Raw genomic sequence first — 24,739 nt, forward strand, 5'->3', positions numbered from 1 at the left:
TTCTTCTTGCTGTAAACTCTTCTCTTACCAGATTCGATCTACCTTTGAGTTTCAACTTGGTATCAAAGCCAGGTTCTCTGGTTTGAGAGTCGGCTGAGCTCAGTCCTCATCTTCTCCTCTCTTTGGAACCCTATAAATGTAAAGGGGGTTCCATTGGAGGCTGTATATGTGAAACCTATACTCCTTACAGTCTTGGGAGTGGTATTCCCTAAGTTGGAGAGAGTTTCAGAGCTGCTGAAGGTGACTTGAAGCAATGGAGGAAGACTGGCAAGTTACCGCCAGCTTGTGAAGCTTCTTCTTGGTTCTCCTTCTCTTCTCCACATCTTGGCATGAGACCTATTGGAGTTGCATCGCCTAGGGGTGTTGTTTCAGACCCCAAAGCTCTTGGTTGTTGAAAAAGAAATGCTGCCTTGCTGCTAGATGTTTTTGAAGACTTGAAACCAGGCTCTGTTTTTCCGCCAGCCTAGGAGTGTCTCAGTTTCGATTCTGCCTTTGGCAGCTTGGATGACCTTGGAACTTGTCCCATTTGTGTCGTATGGGAGTGCTTTTTTGAAGCCCTAAGAGCCTGCCCTTGAAGGTGGAGGGTCAGAGGACTGCTACTGTTTTTTTCTACTGCTACACAGGTATCGGCTGCTCTGTTTTTTGTCTTCTCTGAGGTCTGCTGTATTGGATGGCTGAATGTGATAGTATTACATCTTGATACACTTATTGGGTATTATGGACTAAAGGTTCTTGGCTACTAGCAGAATTTGGTTTGAGTTATACAAGTTTTTGCTCTTCATATGCTTGCTGTTTTTTAGGCTTGGCCTCAGCCTTGTGGTTTGGTTGATTTGGGACCATATTTTGTATTGGTCTGTCTCCTTGTTTTGGGTTGAGTATACTCCCCACTTGCGCAAACAATTTATATTGATTGTTGAAGTATTTGCCTATTATGTCCACTGTGTCTGGACAAGATTCTGAGGTCAGTGGACCAATTACAGCCGGCAGCCCAAGTGGTGGTTTCCCAACCATGGCTTCCTTTGATAACCCCAACACCCAGATCTCAGTTGTGAAGTTGGACAATACCAACTATTTGGATTGGTCCCGTTCCGTGAAGTTGTCTCTACGTAGTAGGGGGAAGTTGGGGTACATTACTGGGTCTATCACAGCTCCTGCTACTACTGATGCAGGTTATCTCAAGTGGGAGACTGAAAACTCCACTGTCATGACTTGGCTGATCTTTTCCATGAAACCTGAGATAGGTCGGAGATTTATGAGTAAGGAGACTGCTAAAGATATTTGGGATGGTGTATCCAGAATTTTTGATAGAGTTGGAGATTCCACGAAAGTGTATCAAATTCTCCAAAAAATCATTCATATGAAACAGGGTGATAGGAGTATATCTGAGTACTACAACTCTGTTATTAGCTTGTGGGAGGAGTATGATCATTATACCAATCTCCAGTTGTCCAATGCTGAGGATCAGGCAAAAGTCTACAGGAGCCAAGAAAAGGAAAGGATCCTTATTTTGCTTGGTGGTCTTAACTCTGAATATGAGCCCCTTCGCCAGCAAATCTTAGGGAGGTCTCCATTTCCATCTCTGGATGATGTGTGCAGTTATTTGCAAAGTGAGGAAACCCGGAGGACCACTATGGATATTGTACCATCAATAGAGAGGTCTGCTCTTGTTTCCAGTTCCCAAAAAGACTGGAAAAGTGGGGGGAAAGGCCGTGAGAGATACAAATGTGACCATTGTGGCAAGCTTGGACATACCAAGGACCGGTGCTGGGATCTTCATGGGCAGCCCCCTGGTATGCGTGGTAGTTCATCTCATGCCCGTGGAGGCAAGCGAGGGGGAGCTAAGGCTCATTCTGTGACATCTGAGTCCGAGCCACCTGGACCGCTGACTGCTCCGATTCCCTCTCACGGGATGATATTGCAGCCTACGTCGGTTGATGTCTCACCTTGGAGGGTCGACTCTCGGTTCTAGCTACGGAGGGTTGACTACTTACGCCTCGACTCTGCGGGTCTCATCTGCTACCCCTACGCATCCGCTTGGATCATTGACTCTGGAGCTTCCGATCACATGACTGGTATGTCCCAGTTCTATGATTCCTATTCCATTTGTTCTGGCCGGGACAAGGTAAGGGTTGCTGATGGTTCCCTTTCCTCTGTCTCTGGTAAGGGTAATGTGCGGGTTACTCCTTCTATTTCCCTTGAGTCTGTCCTTCATGTTCCCGACTTTGCTACTAACCTATTATCAGTGAGTCACCTAACCAAATCCTTACATTGTTGTGTCACTTTCTTTCCTTCTTATTGTGTCTTTCAGGATTTGGAGACAAAGAGGGTTATTGGCAGTGGGGCTGAGAAAGGAGGACTCTATCTTCTTGAGCCACAGTCATCTGCTCAATCTACTGCTGCAGCTTATGTTTGTGGTCGGCATGACCGGAGTGCTTTGGAGTCTGTTATGCTTTGGCATCAACGTTTGGGTCATCCCTCTTTTGTTGTTATGAGGAGACACTTACCCCACTTGTTTACTTCCTTTCCTGCATCTTATGTTTTTCAGTGTGAATCTTGTATTTTTGCTAAACATTGTCGCACATCTTATCTTTATCGTGGTAATAGATCTACTGCACCTTTTTCCCTTGTTCATACTGATGTTTGGGGGCCTTCTCCTACTACTTCCTTATCTGGTTTTCGTTATTTTGTTTCATTTGTGGATGACTATTCTCGGTCTACTTGGACTGTTTTGTTAAAACAAAAGAGTGATGTTTGTGATGCTTTTAAGGAGTTTTATCACTTTATCGATCTCGTTTGGTACTCACATCAAAATTGTTAGATCGATAAGGGGGTGAGTACATGTATGGGGGCTCCAACAATTCTTTTTCGATAAGGGCATCATCCATCAACTGGCTTGTGTTGACACCCCACAGCAAAATGGGGTGGCTGAACGCAAAAACCGCCATTTGCTGGAAATCACTAGGGGTCTTCTCTTTGGTATGCACGTGCCTAAGACCTTCTGGTCTAATGCCCTTCTTACCGCTGCCTTTCTTATTAACCGGATGCCAAGTCCACTCCTTGGCTCCAAATCCCCCCTTGGCTCTTCTTTCTCCTCAATCCTCAGTTTTTTCCTTGTCTCCACGCGTCTTTGGTTGTGTTTGTTATGTACATGTCAACAAATCAGCCCGCACCAAACTTGATCCCAAAGCTCTCAAGTGCATCTTCTTAGGCTACTCTGATTCCACTAAAGGGTATAAGTGCTACCATCCTTCTTCCCGAAGGCGATTTCTCTCCAAAGATGTCACCTTCTTTGAGTCTATTCCTTTTTTTTCTTCTTCCCCTCGCCATTCTGTTCAGGGGGAGAGTATTAGCAGTGAACAGAATGCGGATGTCATTCCCTTCCTATCTCCTTTACCTACCTCTACTTCCCCATTTCTATTTGATATTGGAAAGTATAAAGAAGTGGATGTTGTGGATGATGCTGATGTTGATGGTATTGGTGATGGTGATGCTAGCAGACAAAAGGAATACAAGGGGATAAGATTTAAAGAAGATGGTGTATTCACAAGAGGTGAATGCTTGTTGAAGGAAAAAGGGAAGCAACCATGGTACAAGCGACCCTGCCAAAACCCCTCTTTGGATCCACATCCTCAGTCTCATCCTCTTCAGTCAGGTAATTCCTCTCCTTCTGAATTAGATCTTCCCATTGCTATTAGAAAGGGGAAGAGAACCTGTACTAATCCCATAGCCCAGTTTGTTTCCTATAACTCCATTTCTCCTACAGGTGTTGCTTTTTCCACTGCTCTTGAGTCTTCTTCTATTCCCAAAAATGTCACAGAGGCCTTATCCAATCCAAAATGGATGCAAGCAATGACTGAGGAAATGGTGGCTCTAGAGAAGAACAATACTTGGACACTTGTTGATCTTCCCAAGGGGAGAACTCCAGTTGGATGTAGATGGGTTTATACAATCAAGTATAGATCCGATGGTACAGTGGAAAGGTACAAAGCTCGGCTGGTTGCTAAAGGGTATAGTCAGGTGTATGGCATTGACTACCAGGAGACTTTTGCCCCTGTAGCCAAGCATAACTCCATCAGGGTTCTTCTTTCAGTAGCAGCCAATAAAGATTGGCCTATGTACCAATTAGATGTGAAGAATGCATTTCTTCATGGAGATTTAGCAGAAGTTGTGTACATGCAGCCTCCACCTGGTTTTAAGTGTCCCTCAGCTGAAGGGAAAGTGTGTTTGTTGAAGAAAGCTCTTTATGGCCTAAAGCAGTCTCCTAAGGCCTGGTTTGAGAGATTTAGACAAGCCATTCTGAAGAATGGGTATTCCCAGAGTCAAGCTGACCACACCTTGTTTATCAGGAGAGGTAATGGTACAGTTACAGCTCTCATTGTCTATGTTGATGACATTGTGGTGACTGGGAATGATGTTGCTGAGATAGATAGATTGAAGTCTTATCTGGCTAAACAGTTTGAGATCAAAGACCTTGGAATCTTAAAATACTTCTTGGGTATTGAGGTATCTAGATCAAGGAAAGGGATCAACATTTGCCAAAGGAAATTTGTCTTGGATCTTCTGAAAGAGACAGGGATGATGGGGTGCAAACCAGCTACTTCCCCCATTGATCCGAATCATAAACTTGGTGATGAATGTGGTTCTTCTCTTATAGATGCAAGCAAGTACCAGAGGTTAGTTGGGAAACTAATCTATCTCTCCCTAACTCGACCAGACATCTCTTATGCAGTTGGAGTGGTGAGTCAGTTCATGCATGCTCCCAGGGGTGGACATCTGGATGCAGTATATCGCATCATCAAATACTTGAAATCCTGTCCAGGAAAGGGCCTTTTATTTGCCAGGCATGACCATTTACAGATTGAAGGCTACACAGATGCTGATTGGGCTGGTTCAGTCTCTGACAGGAGATCTACTTCTGGGTATTGTACCTTCTTGGGTGGTAATCTAGTTACCTGGAGGAGCAAGAAACAACCAGTTGTTGCTCGATCTAGTGCTGAGGCCGAGTTTAGGGCCATGGCCCATGGAGTATGTGAGCTTATATGGCTAAAACGACTTCTTCACGATTTGAGCTTTGAAACTGAAGGGCCAATGAGACTTTATTGTGACAACAAAGCTGCCATAAGCATTGCCCATAATCCGGTTCAACATGATCGAACCAAGCATATTGAGGTCGATCGTCACTTCATCAAAGAGAAGTTGGATTCTGGGTGCATTTGTACTCCCTTTGTGAAAACAGGTGATCAAGTAGCAGATATCTTCACCAAGGGTCTCTCTTCTAGTCTATTTAGTACTCTATTGTGCAAGCTGGGAATGTATGACATTTATTCTCCAGCTTGAGGGGGAGTGTTAGAGTTGTTAGAATATCTTGTATAGGGGTAGTTCTGTCATTGTCTAGTTATAAGACATGACTAAGTTGTATTTTTACTTTATTGTCTTATTTCTCCTTACCTCCCTAGGGAGGCTTGTGTAATTTGGAAGACTTAATGAATGAAGCTAATATGTGTGTTGAGAATCACTCTCAACACACACAATCGATTCTCCCATTCTCTTCTCTTCTTCTCATCTCTTCTCTCCTTCTTCTTCTTCTTGCTGTAAACTCTTCTCTTACCAGATTCGATCTACCTTTGAGTTTCAACTTTTAATGCTCTCATGCAGCAGAACGGTGATTGTAATATGGCAGAGATTCACCCAACCTAACCAAGATAGCAGTTAAAGTGCTTTCCCAGACATGTTCCGCCACTGGGTGCGAGCGCAACTGGAGTACGTTCAACCTCATACACTCCAAGAGGCGGAACCAATTGGGTGCTAAGCGGCAGGACTTGGTTTATGTGCATTATAATATGAGATTGTGAGAGGAGCACATACGCCTTGGCATGGAGAATTATATAAGCCCAATCGAGTTGGCCGAAATCTTCTAGTTGGATGAAGATGAGAAGGATCCCCTTTATGAGTGGGTCAGGTATCGAGGTGAGACTTTGTTAGATGAGGTTGGGGGCGGCCCAACAGTGAGATAACTTCATAGATGGGTGATGATGTGGAGGAGTAATGGCAACAGAGGGTAGAATTCACTCAAAGACCCCAAGTCCATTTGAGGCCCACCCTAGTAGTAGTGGAGCTGATGAGATGAGGAGTGGTCGCGTTTCTTGGACGCCATTCACACACCTTCCCCAACACAGGGCCATGAGGGTGGCGGTGGTGGTTGTATGATGATGTTGATAGATTAGCAGCCTTACGCAAGGAGGAAGACCAAATGATTCAGGAGCCGGAGCCGGAGCTAGAGCCAGAGCCACAAAGATTCACAGGGAAGACTCAATTCACTCATGCCACGAAAGATGAGGATCATGGTGAATGTATCGGGAGAGGCTACACTCGAGGTCCTCGTAGCGGTTTACACCTACTGAGGAGGCAGCTGAGATAGGTCATAGATATATCAAGCTTGTCTGGCACAATGGAAGCCATGAGTTTGGGGGATAGTAGAGGATCTAGGCATTGGCGCACGCCATCCTTCGTAGAAGAGTTCCAGTCCAGCGCATCATGGGGATAGTGGCTTTGAGAGCATCGGATCAGCATCACATGTTGGGTATAGACCGTATGGTGGATATGCTGGTGGACCATCCTTCGAGAGCACTGGTTCATTTGGATATGGTGGTGGTCATTGCGGATCTTCTGATTCATTTGGATATGATAGTGTCCATTGTGCATCTTCTACTTCATTTGGATATGGGGATGGGTCAGGTACTAGGTCATCTTTTGTCGATAGCGTCTTCGAGTATCCAGCCCAACTATGTGTGTCGGCTCTACCTTCTTACAGTCTCGGTGAGCCCTTCCTTAGATTGAGATATCTCGGACAAGTTGATTATGGGGCTTATAGATGGGCAGTATTGGACTATCAGAACAATTGTGCCCAAAACATGTCATGGGATACATATGTGTTGCATTCTGAGGAATGGCTACGACATCTTCAGTGGTACACATCTCGTGGATTGGACCCACCAAGAAACTCCTCATGGAATTGAGTGGTGAGTGTTGTATCATCCATCATTTGTGCTTATTTAACAATTCTTTTGTATGTTTTGATTGTTAAAATGGATTATTTACATTTCCAATAGTTTACCTATATGTTGACTTAGTGTCCATAATAAGGCTAGTGTGCACTATACAAGATCACTAGTACACTTGGGTAAAAACCAGTCCACAACTACAATTTTTTTTGGTGAAACTCTTTAATGGATTATGTTTAAAATGTCAAAAATAAGCTGCACAGAAAAAACCAGTGCAAAAAAAAACTATTTGACCCTCGAAACCATGGTATTGAGTTGGCTGGGAAAAAAGTACCAGATTTCGACCTGGTGAAATTTTGGTTTCCTGGTGGCTGGCTGGTCGAAACCGGCCTCGAAACCGAGATTTAGAACCTTAATTAAATGCCCTTCTTTCCTTTCCAGCGATATACTTCAACAAACCCCGCCTGCTATTGAAGACCAGATTTTATTTCTTCTTGGTGACATTCTCTGACTTTTCCAACGCCATGGGTGATGAAAAGAAGCTGGCCTTACCCAATCCATTCTCGTTCCTTGAAACAAATTACTCCAAACCTCAAAAGGGAAAGGGCAGTAAATCAAAAGGTCTGCACTGACCCAGCTGCATTCAAAGAGAAGCAAATATTTGGCAGGGTGAGATGATCCACACTAAGAATACTGTCTTTAGCAGCAGTCCCATGAAGAATCGAATTTTAGTGGGAATCATTTGAGAAATTTCCCAATCATTGAGATTCTATGTAAAGAAGGGGATCAAAGGCAAAGGGCTCCATTGATCTAGTCATATTATCAGCAACCCAAGCATGTTTTAATTTGGCTATATAAAAAATACAGGGGAAAGCCATCCTAAGGAGGGTATCCAAACACCAAGCATCATTGCAAAAAGAAATGGATCTATGATCACCAACATGATGTGCTGCTTAAACATGTCATTTGATCCATAAGAATTTCTCATTTCCAGGAATACCATTTATTTAATTTTCCATATTCGGTACTAATCACACCCTTCTCCAGAAGCTGTTACATTCATTGCTGAATCTCCAGAGCCGTTTAGATAGCTGTTGAGTTATGTAACCGAAAGGGTATTTTGGGCTTTTTCCCCCCATAGGTAGTAGAGTCGGCCATGAGGGGGGTTTATTTGTAATTCTGTCCATTCTTTGAAGCAGTGCATCCTAAACTGTTCTGCAAACATGGTATCAGAGCTAACTAATCTGTTCTAGGTGTGGATTTCAGAAAACCCACCCCCATCGTTTTTCCTTCTCTCTCTCTCTCTCTCTCTCTCGCTCTCTCTCTCTCCCCTTCACTTTTTTTTCTGTTTTTCCATCCTTATTAAAGGGCAGCACTACGGAGGTGATCGAATGATCTAGTTGCTGCCCTCCATCTTACCTCATCAATTAATGATATAAAGAAGCTTTCTGCGATAGGTGCTGCTTCCCTCTCTTCTGCGATTTTTGGAGATTCCTCTTTCTTGAAGACCAACTCTCAATTACCACTGGAGATTGATTGTGCATATTGGAGATCCTTTCTGGCAGCCTTGGACAGCATCTATCACAAGTCATCATCAACAATTCATGTAACGCCCCAAGAATAGGGCGCCCGCCTAGGAGATCGTTGAGGTGTCCCCACCAAGACATGACTGAGTACTAGGGGGTTTGGAAGATCGGTGAGGGGGTGCAAATTTAGTCCCACATCGGCTAAGGAGGGAGATCCTGAGCTACTGATAAAGAGTAGCCTCCTCTACATGACATGACGCGTTTTAAAGCCTTGAGGCCCAATGGGCCAGAGAGGACAATATCATACCAATAGAGGGGCTGGGTCGTTACAGTGGTATCAGAGCAAACTCCCGACACTGATGGTGGGGCCACAGCGGGGACACTGTGCCTGTAAGAGGGGAAATTGTAATGCCCCAAGAATATGGGCCTAGTACCGGCCCGCCTGGGAGATCGTTGATGTGTCCCCACCAAGACACGGCTGAGTACCAGGGGGTTTGGAAGATCGGTGAGGGGGTGCAAACTTAGTCCCACATTGGCTAGGGAGGGAGATCCTGAGCTATTGATAAAAAGTAGCCTCCTCTGCATGACATGACGCGTCGCGTTTTAAAACCTTGAGACCCAATGGGCCAGAGAGGACAATATCATGCCAATAGAGGAGCTGGGTCGTTACAATTGAAGCCCCCTACCCTACATTAATCTCAACTTTCAGGGTTTTCTAAAACCCTGACATTTATCGATTTTAGGGTTAGGGTTGTCATCTCTTGCTGATTTTTTTAGGGGAGTTTATCCATACCAGAGGAGCACTCGACCCTAATATCAGCCACATCTACTGAGTTTTTTTGAAAAATTCAAGTTTTCTTCTTCTTGGATTGATTTCTCCAAATATCGATCTCCTTTTCTGGTTCTTCTTTGGCTGGCTGCATCGACACCTTGCTGATTCTGTTGAGTTATCCATCCTTTGCTGGTTCTGTTGATTGGTGTTTGGAAGTATGTCAGGTTCAGATCTTACTACTGCTACTTCTGGGATTGACGGACACACAAGGACTGAGTATTTACCTTTTGCTGCTCTATTAAACTCGATGGAACAAACTACTTAATGTGGTCCAAATCTACCTATTTGACCATTGCTGGTCAAGGACTTACTGGACATGTTATTGACAATGACACAAAGCCAGTCGAAACTGGTCCTCTTGAGGAACGATGGGTTTCCAACGATGCTATGGTGATGTCCTATTTGCTGCACTCTATGCAACCTGACCTCTCCAGCAACAACTTATTATTGGATACAGCCCATCAAATATGGAGTGTTGCCAAGGAGACTTATGGGCAGGTAGGGAATGATGCTCAGGTGTATGAGATTCGAAAGAAAGTTCATGACACAGAAGGAATTATCAGTCTCTAAATACTATGCTGCCCTAAAGAGTTTATGGCAGCAATTGGATCACTACTCAGATTTCCAGCCTTCCACTGCAGCTGATATTGCTGCCTATCGCAAACACTTGGACAAAATTTGTGTCTATGACTTCTTGGCAGGCCTGAATGTTGAATATGATCCTATTCATGTGCAAGTGCTTAGCCGATCTCCTTTCCCTACATTAAAGCAGTCCTTTGCTTTGGTTCATACTGAGGAGACTCGTAGGGATGCTATGTTGCACACCTCTACAGTTGAGAGATCTGCCTTACAAGCTGGTTCCAGCCCTACTCCCATTACCATACCCGATGGCAATGCTGCCTCCAAGGAGCCTGTAAAATGTGAACACTACAACAAACTCTATCACACTAAGGCTACCTGCTGGAAATTACATGGGAAACCTGCTGACCTTGAGGCGAAACGTGGTTGTGGGAAGTCCAAGTCCAAGGCTAATCACACTGAAACTACTGTTGTTGTCCCTTCCACAGACATTGGTCTCACTCTGGATGAACTTCTAGCTTTCAATCGCATGCTCAAGGCCTCTTCAGCTTCACCTGCTCCGGCATTTGCACCTGCTGCTCCTTCTGGTTCTCACTTTGCTCTAGGTATTCCAGTCGGTAGTCATTGTGCATCGACTGTCTCCAGTCCCTGGATTATAGACTCCAGTGCTACTAACCACATGACTGGTTCTTCACATATTTTTCACCAGTATTCTCCCTCTACCGGAAAAGACACTGTTTGTGTGGCTAATTATTCCCTTTCTCCTATATCTGGAAAGGGTTCCATTCGTTGCTCTCCTACCCTTACATTATCTTCCGTTTTGCATGTTCCCTCTTTTTCTACTAATCTTCTTTCAATCTTACCAAAAATTTAAACTGCAAAATAATCTTTTTCCTTGTCATTGTGTCATACAAGATCCGGTAAAAGGGACGACGATTGGGGGTGGTAAGGTACATGGTGGTCTCTACTTACTCGACACGGGTTAGACTTCTCTTCCGCCAGCATCATCTCCAGCTCATCAATTACACTCAGCCACGTCTCTTGATCTCCACCTATGGCATTGTCGACTTGGCCATCCTCTTCGAACTTTAGCTTTTTTATTTCCTTAGTTAGTCAAAGATTGTAAATCGGATGAGTTTTTAAGTGAGGCTTATGTTTTGGCCAAACAGACTCGTTCCAGTTATTTTCCTTTAAATAAAAGAAGTGTTTCTCCTTTTACTTTAGTTCATACTAATGTGTGGGGCCCTGCCCTTCATGCTTCCATTTCTGGTCATAGATGGTTTATTACTTTTATAGATTGTTATACTCGTACCACCTGGGTATACATGATGCAACATAAGAGTGAGGTTTTTCGATGTTTCAGCTCTTTCACCGTATGGTTCAAACCCAATTCAATGCAACTCTAAAAATTCTGCGTAGTGACAATGGCAGAGAATACATGGAGGATCAGTTCCAAACTTATTTGACTGATAATGGGATACTTCATCAAACCAGTTGTATCGACACTCTTGCCTAGAATGGAGTGGCTGAAAGAAAGAATCGTCATCTCTTAGAGGTTGCTCAAGCCATTATGTTTGCACAGTAGGTTCCTTCTCAATACTGGAGTGATGTTGTCCTTACCACTGCCTACCTAATAAACTGCATGCCTACCCGTGTTCTTGATGGTCGTGCACTTACAGGCATTCTCCAGGGTGGTTCTTCTTTTGTTGTTCCACCAAAAATATTCGGATGTGTTTGTTATGCTCGCAACCATCATCCTCATGGCAAGCTTGATCCTCATGACATTCGATGTAACTTTTTGGGCTACTCAGCTACCCAAAAAGGATATAAGTGTTATCACCCTCCTACTCGGTGTACTTTGGTCACTATGGACATTGTCTTCCATGAATTCCTAGGGTAATATTCTCAGCCACCTCCACATTTTCAGGGGGAGCATGATTCAGGTTTTGAAGATGTGCTTGCTATACTACCGGTTCCTATTCAAGGGGAGCCATCTCTTCCAACCCCTGCTCCAGCCTCTAGTTCTGTTCTTGTTTAGGGGGAGCAATTGGTTCGTAGATCTATGAATCAGGTTCCTGTTGATAAAGTCTATACCCGAATCCCTAAGCACAACGAGCAAGTTGAGACTACCATCACACTGTACCTCTTCTCTAATCGTCATATCTTGATCCAAAGCCTGCTACTCCATCTGATAAGGATCCTTCTCATGAATTACCTATTGTTGTTCGTAAAGGCATTAGGTCCTTTACCCAACATCCCATTTCCAATGTTGTTTCCTACGATTCCTTGTCTTCTTCCTATCGTGCCTTTCTGTCTTCTCTTTCCTCCATTTATATTCCACGGAAGTGACAGGAGGCCATTGCAGATCCAAAGTGGAAAGGAGCCATGATGGAAGAGATGAAAGCCTTATCCAAAAATGAGACGTGGGAGTTAGTGGTTCTTCCTCCGAGCAAGAAACCAATCGGCTGTAAATGGGTATTTGTAGCCAAGCAGAAGATGGATGGGTCAGTAGATAGATACAAGGCAAGGCTTATGGCCAAGGGGTTTACTCAAACCTATGGGATCGACTTCCAGAAGACTTTTGCCACAGTTGCAAAGTTGAATAGTGTTCGGGTAATTTATTGTCATATGCTATCAATCTGGGTTGGAATTTGCAACAATTGGATGTAAAAAATGCATTTCTTCATGGAGAGCTTAAAGAGGAATTTTATATGGAGATTCCTCCAGATTTTTCATGTGACAAGACTCATGGGAAGGTTTCCAGACTGAAGCGGGCATTATATTGGCTGAAGCAATCCCCTTGGGCTTGGTTTTGCAGGTTCCATAAAGCCATGATCTCTGTAGGGTACAAATAGAGTATTTTGATCACACCTTGTTCATCAAGCGTCGGGAAATTAGATCACCCTTCTTATAGTTTATGTCGATGACATAGTTGTGACCGGTAATGATGCTGATGAGGTTTCTCACCAGAAGATTTTCCTGGGACAAGAATTTGAAATAAAAGATCTAGGACAGCTAAAGTACTTCCTTGGGATTGAAGTTGCCCATTCTTCCAAAGGCATTTTTCTCTCCCAAAGGAAATATGTTTTGGACCTACTCTCAGAGATTGTTTTGTTAGGGTGTCACCCTTGTGATACTTCTTTGAAAGCTAATACTCGTCTGAAAGAGAAAGATGGTGATCCTGTTGATAAGGGACGTTATCAACGGTTGGTGGAAAAATTGATCTCTCTCTCCCACACTAGACTAGACATTGCATTTGTAGTAAGTTTGGTCAGTTAGTTCATGCATGATCCCCACTCTACTCATATGGTTGTTCTTCGTATTTTCCATTACTTGAAGTCAACTCTAGGAAAAGGGATTCTCTTGTCTCCACATGATCATCTTTGTATTGAGTCCTACACTGACACTGATTGGAGTGGTAATCCTAATCGGAAATCTACTTCAGGTTATTGTACATTTGTAGGAGGTAATCTTGTCACATGGCGTAGTAAGAAACAGAATGTTGTGGCAAGACCCAGTGCTAAAGCAGAGTTCCGTGCTATGGGCCAAGGAATATGAGAGCAATTATGGCTTCAAAGTTTACTTCAAGACCTTAGTAGTTATGTTCATCGTCCAATGATGTTGTACTGTGACAACAAAGCAGCAATTAGCAATGCCCACAATCCAGTGCAACATGACCGTACCAAACACGTGGAGATTGACAGACACTTCATCAAGGAGAAGTTAGAAAGTGGACAGATTTGTATACCTTTTGTGAAGTCAAGTGATCAGCTTGCTAATGTCTTCACCAGAGGACTAAGTGGAAAAATGTTTCATCCTAATTTAGTCAAGTTGGGCATGTGTGATATCTATGCACCAACTTGAGGGGGAGTGTTGAGTTATGTAACCAAAAAGGGTATTTCAGGCTTTTTTTTCCCCCATAGCTAGTAGAGTCGGTTATGAGGGGGGTTTATTTGTAATTTTGTCCATTCTTTGAATGTTATAAATAAAAGGGCTTGATGATCACATTCATCATTCAAGCATTGCATCCTAAACTGTTCTGCTAAAATAACAATGCATCATTTAAAGGTCTGACAATACTAAATCCCAGAAGGATCTGTATCCCACTTAGTGGTCCACTGTCTCTCGAGATCACTATGAACTTGGTGATGCCTAAATCCTTTCCTTCAATTCTTTGGAGCTGGAAAGGTCCACAGGTTGAGAGGAGATATAAGAAACTCTAGTTTCATATGGCATTAATTGCTTAGGATTTAATTCATGAAAGCAATCGCAAGTATTTGAGAACCTTGCAGAACCAATCTATCCGGTGGCTATGAAAGGCAAAGAAGATTATAATAGTTTTGACTTCTATCTGTAAATGGTAAGTGGCTGTTTCTCAGATTAGATCTACTGGGAAAACTTCTTTTATGTAGCTTTTCAGTCTTTTAAGTAAAGCCTAACTTGGCGAATCTTGCTTGTGACTCTGGCTCTTCAATCATGTTCCAGGTTGGAGGTCAGCTGTCAGGGGAGCTCCAGCAAATCATTCGGGAAGACAGAGCGGGTTTGCCGGTCCTGCGAAAATAGTGTAAAGTGTAAAGGTTTTATGCCATTTTTTTGGGGGCTTGGGTACAGCGGAGAGTAGAGAGTTGAGCTAGCTTGGGTCGGGGTAAGGCGTTATTTCCCCCCTTGTATTTTTTATTCGTTATGAATCTTAATAAATTTCCAGGGGCTGGCCCGGGTCCCAGAGAAGGTTCGGGTTTAAAAAATAAAAAAAATAAAAAAAAAGTATAGCCTAACTTGGGCCTGTACAATATAGACTACATAGTTCTATCAATAAATCTTCTCGACTTATCCCCACCAAGGCTCGGGGGTTGGGGGACAATAACAACAATAACACTTCCGGTGTTGCAGTTCACATATGATTTTATATTGAATTATATGACTCAAGTAAAATTTTGGTCAACATAACTGAAATGTTACAAGTTATGTCAATATTTCAATGGAAATAATTAATTCAATAGCTATATTCTGATGGCATTTGTTGCCAGTCTGTGGAAATATGTTGGCATATTGCGACAAAGATAAGTCAAATTTTAAACCACTGAAAAATAACATCAAAGGGAAATCTAGCAGTACATCCTAACTTCAAATTGATGCAGGGATGTCATGTCTCATACAAGGAAATTCTTGTGCAGATAAACTTGAAAATTTTCACCATAAATAAATAAAACACCCATCTTTATGTTAGGTTGACAGTCCTTGTGATGTTTGATTTCCTGTTAATAAATATATTTCTTTCTAAACATGCACCCCACCCACGCACGTAGAAGTAGAACAAAAATATCTACAGGTATAATAAGTACCACGGGCTTCATTCCAATAAAGTTACAATGAACTGAAGGAATTAAATCAAACAGTTAAACAGAGTGCAACTCATTCACAGGAATATTGTAATCTAATCAAACAAAACTGATCACTGAACACATTGAGGACAATCTTGGTGACCACAACTTAAATGTTATCAGCAGGCACACTCCGCTAGTATGAGAGAAGCAGTATCCTCGGAAAAGCAGACGACTGGAATATCAAAACAAACATTAAAATAAAGATGAATAATAAGAAAATAAAAGGAATAAGTGCAACATGAATTTGTTATAGCTCTATCACTACTAGATGCACAGCAATCTTCGGAAAATCACCTTTGGTAATCCTCCAATCCCAAGAGCCAGATCAAGCTTTAAAGAACCGGTAGGTATAACACGGGCATATCGTGAACGGAAAAAACTCTCCAATGATAACATAGATTCTCTACCAAAATCAGCAGCTAACCGAGAGAGTGCCAGTCGCAGTGCAGCATCTTTCTCCACAGCTTTGACATCATCGTGGAATTTATCACATTCATAATCTGGCACGTCAGCTGAAAACAAACAAATGTTTTATTTGACTATTAAACCGAATCATTTACATTCACTTATTGTAAACAAGCAGGAAGAAAACACTTCCATCAGAAATTTCTCAAATTATTTCGAGGATAGGCAACTTCCATCAGAAATCACTTAAATTGATTCCAGGATAAGAAATAACCTGTCAAGCAAACAAGTCTCAGAACATTTACATGCCTTTAACATGGACATTTCAGCAGTGAAAGCAAAGAATAGATTGCACCAGAATGGCATGTCGGCTGTTATGTCTCATTCTTTCAATGCAAACAAGTATTAATGGTACTTCACCAAAAATGGCATAAAATGCATGACTATTTCTTTCAACCTATGTACAAATTACTCAAACTAAAACCTTATTCCAACAAGTTCAGCTAGATGAAAAATGTTTCACCCCTTCACTCAGGTCAAGAGATTGAATTTTTAAGATACATATTTAAAAAGTGTGGCCAAGTGTTTTTGAAGGGCTGCTGCTAACCCAAAGCACCCACCTCCTTTATCCAGGCTTGGAACTGACACCACAGCAAGCACTGATCTATAATGGTTCATGCATACATGAGGAAGTTATCTTATTTTCGTTTGAGTATCATCCCTTCTGCTGTTCTATTGCTAATTGAAAAGTGCAACTTAGATATATGTTACATTGATTACCCATAATTTCAAAAAGATTCATGGTATGCATCTAAAATATAAGGAATTAACCACATAAACACACATCTATAGGTGAGTAACTAATAAAGAGAAGAGACGAGAAGAAGAAGAAGAGCAGTGAGAACCAATATGTTTGTGTAACCCTTGGGAGTATTCCACATAGTGTTGGAGCTCCCACTTCATTCAATATATATTCACTTAAAGGGCACAATAGGGAAATAAGAAAGAAACAAATAAAACATAATACCCAAATTACCCTGTTGGGGAAGGGAATGGCTATCTCAGTCTGGGCATCTCACCCAACCTATCTCAGGATTTTCACAAAACCTAAAGCCAATATTTCATTAATCAAATTCGTGTACCATGCTGGCCTCCCTTACAAACTTATATGGAAGACTCAAAAATAGACATAGATACTAAAAAGGAAAGGCCTAACCCTATCCTTAACTAATAAGGTAACCTAAATTGACTAAGAAAGTGAAATAATAAAGAAAACAAACTCAAAATAGGACTCTAACTAAACTAAAGAAGTAAATCCCGTTTTCCTATTTTCTACCCATATTTTAGGCCCATTAAATTGGCCAATTACAAAATAAACCCATGGGATCAAAAGCCCAACACATATATAACCCAACCCAAAGCTTATTTCCACTAAAATAAGCCTTAAGTGACTTATCTACATCAGTTTGAGTTATTTAAAGTTATTCCTTTTCTTGTATCGATCCTGCTGCAACCGATCTTCCGCTGGTTTCCCTGGTTCGAGGTCGACTTTGCTTTATATCTTCTGCTTCTTGAGTCTATGTATAACAATTTTACAATAACATCAGCAGATATCCCATATGCTAATAAAAAAAACCTGTGTATCAAGGAGCACCTTTAACTTTATGGCCATGACAATGAATGAAAGAAACTGACACACGTGTCTATATTACCAAACAATCCATGTATTTATTTTCCACTTCAGGGAGAAACATAAAAAGAGAGAAGGGTGAGAGTGAGGGAGAGAGAGAAAGAGAGATCCAAATAAGTTAGAACTGCACAATAGAAGACCAATATAGAATACAAGAAGTGAAATGGGAAAACAACATCCAAAGAGCAGAAAACTACAAGAAGCTCCACCCAGAAGGTGCGACAGTGGTTACAGCAGGGGCCATAATAACTTGATCTACTGATGAATCTCTGATTCTCAAATTTGTAGGAATTTCGGGAATACAAAAGTTGCTATAAATGTTGTAACTTTCATATGAATTTTGAGTATCACAAAAGATAAAAGTACAGTTCTTACAACAATTTGACCTGTTTCAATGGGTCTTAATTCTTTATACAGCGTTGGTTGAAGTAGCGAAGGTTCATTAGTTTCTTAGACAACCACCACCACTTAATCTCATTTCCTATGACAAAGTCCTGAACAAATGGACTCCCATATGGGGAATGAGCAATGTAGTTAATCCAAACTTACCTAACAAACCCATATCCCACAGAACAAACACCAAATTTTGATAAATTATCTACCAAAATCACATTTTATTAACATTGTAATATAATTATATTACAATCCAGTCAAAATATGGTGTTCACGTAAATAAAAACTGAACAAGGATTCTAAGTTATCTGAATAAGAGTCAAATGTCCTAACAAAATCTAATAGAACCATAAACACCAGTCAAGCTAGAATCGGAAAATAAAATGATGCTATGTCACTCTAATCCACCACCACCCCACCCCCCAATGTTGTCTAGCTTAAATTTTCTTTCTTTGTCCCTTATGAGGGTAGCTTATCAAACTAACATATCTTTATTAGTACACCAGCCTAATAGATTTTTTCCCTTGTCTGGAGGATAACCTAAAACATTCCTATAAACTCATTAAGGCTGTCAAAGAAAGAGTAATTTACACACAGAAGAGCTACGGAAATCATTATTCATAAATATTCCTTACATTCTTAGTAAGTAATAAAACCTTCACAATGATTATTAGTAATTAGAGGACCTACAATATCTTGGTGTAAAGAATTTGGAACAGCCTTCAAAGATACAAGGCAAGAGACAGAGGAAACATACACAATTCAGTTGAGGAGAAACAACTACACATTCAGAACACATCCATGCCAACTTATTCTATAAACCAAAAGTTGTGCTGAAAATCAAGTATTTAAACAGCTTTATGCATTCAAAAGCTAGCAAAAATTTTCCCTTCAATCCTATTTATGGTTCTGAGTTTTGGAGCTATTCACATTTTCATTAGAGGTTCTAGAAATGCAAGTGGCTTGATACAGAATAATAACTTTTTCCTGTAGAACTAAGCAAGGATCATGAAAATATGCAAATGCATACATAAATATATAATAAGCTGCTTGTTACCTACAGAACAAATGCAACGTGCATGCATCCCAACAGAATCCACAGCATCTCTCCATCCATTCTGAAAGACCAATTCAAAGAAATAATCTTATCACCCAACCCGAACACACTTTTTATAAGACCCCACCATGGGGCAAAATGCTAGAAATCAGATGTATAATAGTAATATAGGTGATCAGCAGGAAGGAAGAAAAATGCCAAAAGATGCACCAGCACAACAACATCTCAGACACAGCACCAGTCCAACATAAAAAGTTTAAACCAAAGTTTCAAGAAGAGAACCAAATAGCAAACCAGAACCAAAAAGGGGACCGGTTCTGTGCTTTCCAGTTTGATCACAGGTTTTCACTAAAAATGAGGATCTAATTGGAAAGCTGGGAACAGGTGATGCAGATCCAAGCACTAGGAAGAAGAAGCCGAAACCATGAAGTGGCTGTTTTATTATTTTTGTTGGAGCCTTCTATTTTCTGTAATTTGTTTTTCTTTAAGTAGGGGTAAAACAGTCTTTTAGTGTGCTTAGTATCCCCTCCACGATTTTAGAGGGATAGGTTGTTCTTTTTATTATTTATTTTATTTGTTGAAACTTGTATTCCTAGTTAGAATACAAGTGATTCAGTTGTAATTAGATTTCAGATTAGTGTCACTAGTCCTAGTCTGATTAGGACTGGTTTTAGGACTTGGAACTAGGATTCCAAGTCATATTTGTGTAAGGCTTTTGGCCATCTCTTTTTATTATAAATAGATAAATCGTGGGAGGCTCCCCCACAACTTCTACTTCAAAAATTCTCTGATTTCAGATCTGAAACTGCTGCACTCGAACTGCCGCATCTGCTCCTTCTGTGAGTTTATATCCTTGTGGACTCAAGGTGGTTAAGGGTGGGTTCTCCTGCGACTCCTTGCACTGTGAAGGTCAGGAGGCTTCTTCAAGTATTCAAGCTGCTGCTGCTTCTGCACATTCAGACCTGCAACCAGTGAGTGACATCTGATTTATTATTTCCATTGCTGAACCCTAACCTGCTACTATTTTCCCTGCAAACCCTAGTTCTTCCTTAAGCCCTAAAACTCCTAAACTCTGCCCAGCCCTAACCAACCATCCAAACCTCTCCAAACTTCAACCGAACCCTTTCCCCCACCACTGTGACACTCGGCCAGAATCCCTTGGCCTGTCTCCCCCTAGAAACCCTAGATCCCTTTGTTCCCTTCATTCCCAAAACCCAAAACCCTAACCCTAACAATTCTGAAATCTTATTTCCTATCCAAACCTAATTAAAACCTATCCTAATAGACTCCTAAAAACTTGCATACCATTACCCAATAAAACCCTAACTCAAACTCAAATTCCTAACCCTAATTTTACCCTTATTACCCTAATCTGCCCCATTCGGCCAACCCTAACACACAACCTGGTCCTAAGTGAGACTTATTCCACCTAGGCTACATCAACAGGGTAGCGTCTGTTCCAGACTTCCAGTTAAACCATGTTTGACCAGTAGTTCCGGTTATAAAACTACAATCTAAACATGTCTTTATAATGAGAAACAGCTCAGTATCACCACCTGTGTCAGCAAAACTGATTCACAAAAAAGGTTCTTTGGTATCCTTTTCAATGCTCCTTGGAAAGCCAAAGCCACAGTAAAGTGAAAAGCATAGGGATGGATTAATCCACCCTTCTCACAGACCCTGATAAATGTAGGGGGTGGGAGATTACACAAGAAATCACTAACTAGCGACATGTTTCAAAAGTAGAAGACCAGGATGGAGGTAGTGGATGATCTACCATTTAACTACTGTTTTCCTATCCTTAAGGTGTAGGATAACTTCCATGCAAGAATATAGTTAATGGTTGGTTTTGACATTTTGTCCCCTTTGGCAAAAGGGGCAAACTATTGTAGGAGGCTGGTATTATAAATGCTCTTTGATGTATTTGGCACGAATGCAACATAAATGTGTTGTTTAAAGATTTGGGCCACTAAATTGCATCTATGACTTCACCTTGATATTTTTTTTATTTTATTTTATATATATATATATATAGATATATATATATATATTTTTTTTTTGAGGGGGGGGGGGGGAGGGGGAGAGTGAGTGCCCCATACCATACTATGATTATTCAGTTCTAGATAACTCTTTCTGAAGATTTTGAAAAATCACATTTTGATGGGTACTCTTTTGGAAACCCCGTGGCAAGTTCAGAATCTGCAGGGATGAGGAATCAGCCAACTTATCCGGGCCGATAGGCAAAATAGATACTACACGAACAGAGATGCTGTCCCTCAAGTCTTGTTTGGAGCTATTCCTCATAAGAGGGCTTTGACCACAATGAAATTGAGAAGGTGATTCAGGGAATCCCAAAGCCCATAAGAGAAACAAAGTGTGGGGGATCATGAATGTTTCTCACACAATCAGGCACATTAGGCACCTGGTTTCCATTTTGGATTCCTAATTCTACTAGATGACCAAACTGCTAATGAGTATCCAATGATCTAGCCAAACAAAATGCGATGAGGCCAATAATTTTTATGGGGATCGCATCACTCTATGACTTCATTGGGATTGTATCGACTATGGCTCCTATCTTGCTTTGTTGGACCACCCACAATCATCTCATTCATTAAACAGAGCCCTTTTATGGGGGGAGAGGGGGTCAATTATAAAACATATCATATATTTACTGGATGTATCACACCAGTGTTCTAGCTTGGGTACAAGAGAGAGCAGAAGGGAGACTCATACAGCACAAAAGGCCTATTTCTCACAAGATGAACGCAGCATTCAATCCCAGATATTGGAAATGATGTAGAGGAGATTTCAGATGAGTTCTTGAGCTGGTTGGACCAGCATAAGTCCACCCAAACTGGTCAGAGGTATTAAGCAATATAGTACGAATTATATATCAAATCGAGGATCTCGACGAGCTCTTCAGGGGACAATGCCTACGGAGCTGATGTAAACGTTTTTTGGCCGTTTTCGCATGTTTCAAAGGCGAAACTGCCTGCCAAAGTTTTGAAATTCGAATTTGATTTTGAATTTGAATTTCGAACTTTTGTTTTCTTCTTCTGTAAGCAAGCCTCTCTATATAAGGGCTTTGAATTCTCCTTTGTATCCAGTTTTACATCCTGAATAGAATAATTTTTCCGGCTTTTCTCTACTTGTGGATTCAAGGTTCGTTTGTGCTAGAACGATATTTAGCCCACCTATCTTCTACTGCGTCAGGAAACAACATCCCAAAGACTTTATTAAGCTAGCACCTTTGAGGCTGTTGTTCACAAATGATGTAGCTCAAAAATAAACTTGCAAATATATAAGAGTTTTATTACAAAAATAAGAAATTGAGTACAAGATAACAAGAGTCAAAGAGGACCACTTAACTCTGGAGTCTCTTGGGGCTCACTCAACCACAAGAGAACCTCAAACTCAAATGAGACTCACCCACCACAATAGGTTACATTGTACTCAAATTCTACTTCTCTCCCTCTTCTATACTTCAGAATACAAATATATATAGGGGAAGGAAGAACTAACTATTGACATAGAGTCGTTGGAAATATAGCCATTGGAAATTAAAGACGATTGACATTATGGCTTCATCATTCTCCCTCGCTTTGAAAGAACTCGTCCTTGAGTCTGATACGGCCATCTTTATTGTCCAAGTGCCATGATCAAGATTCTTCAATTCATGTTCTACTTCTGACATGGTGCTCAAGATCAGAATCGGCTCTAACACCAAGTTGATGCAGCTCAACTAAAAATATAGAAGATTTCTATTGCCAAAAAAAGAAACCAAGTACAAGATAGCAAGCGTTAGAGAGGACCACTTAACTCAAGGGTCAGAGAGGTCTAAGGCCGCTTAGGGACTCGTTCAACCCAGTGCGAAATTAGGTTATATTTCACAGCTCTATTTCAATTGCTAATTCTCCCTTCCCCTATACATATTTGTATTGTGAAGTACAGAAGAGGGAGAGAAGAAAATTTGAGTCCAATGTAACCTGTTGTGGTGAGTGAGTCCATATTTGAGTTTGAGGTCCTCTTGTGGTTGAGTGAGTCCCACAGTGGGTTGAGTGAGTTCCCAAGCGACCCCAAAGTTAAGAGGTCCTCTCTAACCCTTGAGTTAAATGGTCCTCTCTAACGCTTGCTATCTTGTACTTGGTTTCTTATTTTGGTAATAAAACTCTTCTATATTTTCAAGTCTATTTTTGAGCTACATCAACTTGGTATTAGAGCAAGTTCCGATCTTGATCACCATGTCAAAGGTAGAGAATGAGTTAAAGAAGCTTAATCATGATACTTGGACAATGAAGATAGCCGCAACAAACTCGAAGACGAGTTCTTTCAAGGTGGGGAGAACGATGTAGTCATGATGATGAACATTTAATTAATTAATGTCCACTCCACTTTCTCTCATGCACTCTTTCCAAGACGTTTCCAACATCTATATTCCAACGACTATATTTCAACGACTCTTCGCCAATGGTTATTTCTCCCTTTCCCTATATAAATTTGTAGTGTGAAGTATAGACAAAGAGATAAAAATAATTTGAGTCCAATGTAACCTCTTATGGTGAGTGAGTCCCCATTTGAATTTGAAGTCCTCTTGTGGTTGAAAAAGTCCCACTCTTGGGTTGAGTGAGTTCCCAAGCGACCACAAAGTTAAGAGGTCCTCTCTTACTCTTGAGTTAATCGGTCATCTTGGACCCTTGCTATCTTGTAATCGTTTTGGCAATATAAATATTCTATATATTTTTTAGCTGCATCAACAGTTTGGCTATTCTGAATCAAAATTTATACCGATAAGCATTATTATATTTGATTGATAAATGTTTGTTTTCCCTTTTTTTTTTTTAATCCATGCATAAAAATAATGGGTAGCTGCAGAATGAAAGTCCAGCTTCTGTCATATAACAGCCCGTAGAAGAATTCTAATTCTAAATCAATTTTTTTTTTTTTTAACAGCATAAGCATGTTCAGTATTTATTCATTTAGTCCCTTTCCTATAGTGTAAAACGGCCTTTCCGAAACACAACATTCCCAATTTCTTTGCAGTCTAGTCTTTTGTTGGAAGTGCATGCTTCGAAGCTCATATAAACCAGTAACCATGAGTTCACTGAATCTTCAACAACGGGTGTTTCTTATTTTGAGGGCGGGATAATTGGAGGAAGACGGAGACTATAAAGAACCCCTCTTTCATCAAAGTTCTTATGTCCTGACAATTTTAATCCAAAAAAAAGAAACTAGAAATACAACCTTTCTCCTCGTTAGTTTACAAAGTACAATAACTATGTTCAACCGCGAACGAAGGAATCACAGATGGGGAAAAAACCAAAATAAAACAGAAAAATAAGTAAGGAAAAATTGAAACCTGTCGGAGGGATTGACGAAGAAGCGGAATCGAAGATATTCGTCCGAGTCCATTCAAACGAAGCAGCTGCGGAAATGCAGAGTAAGCAAAATAGAGCATTTGCTGGGGTCTTCTGAGGCCGATATGTCAGTCACTCTGAAGCTGAAGCTTGAAGAAAGACTGTAAGAGCGACTTAGGTTTTCGTTTTCGATTTTCAAGGAAGTCCCGCCATTTCTCCCTGTGTGTTCCGTTTTACATTATAACGTATGACACGTTCCCGATCCAGGCCGTTATTTGGTGGGCTATCAGGCACGGAAAAGACACATCCGACACGTAGACCATCGGGTCAGATCCAATACAGCGATATCATTATCCCGGCATTGAAGGTCGTGCTTGGCACGTTGGTCTCACGTTGGTCAAGTGCTCACTTGTTCAACGTTTGTTAACAGATTCAAGTCCTGAAAACAGAGGTAAGGCTACATACATTTGACCTTCCCCAGACCCTAAACGCGGGAGCCTTATACACTGAATATG

The 24,739-nt window shown here is 41.2% G+C and overlaps 1 protein-coding gene across 4 annotated transcripts in view; it reads right to left on the minus strand.

Annotated features, from left to right (window-relative positions):
- Positions 1 to 24,434, minus strand: part of LOC122671779 (DNA repair protein recA homolog 2, mitochondrial) — a 32,019-nt gene extending 7,585 nt beyond the window's left edge. The window contains exons 1-3 of one of the 4 annotated variants that reach the window (XM_043869211.1): positions 24,227 to 24,434; positions 18,872 to 18,928; positions 15,617 to 15,822 (exon numbers count right to left, since the gene is read on the minus strand). In XM_043869211.1, the coding sequence (XP_043725146.1) occupies positions 15,617 to 15,822; positions 18,872 to 18,923 (258 nt within the window). In that variant the 5' untranslated portion in view covers positions 18,924 to 18,928; positions 24,227 to 24,434. Of the gene's footprint in view, positions 1 to 15,616; positions 15,835 to 18,867; positions 18,929 to 24,226 lie in introns of all 4 variants that reach the window. The other 3 variants (XM_043869210.1, XM_043869209.1, XM_043869208.1) reach the window with 3 other exon arrangements.
- Between the last annotated feature and the right edge of the window lie 305 nt (positions 24,435 to 24,739).

Source organism: Telopea speciosissima, chromosome 8, assembly GCF_018873765.1.
Source record: "Telopea speciosissima isolate NSW1024214 ecotype Mountain lineage chromosome 8, Tspe_v1, whole genome shotgun sequence".
Classification (NCBI taxonomy): domain Eukaryota; kingdom Viridiplantae; phylum Streptophyta; class Magnoliopsida; order Proteales; family Proteaceae; genus Telopea; species Telopea speciosissima.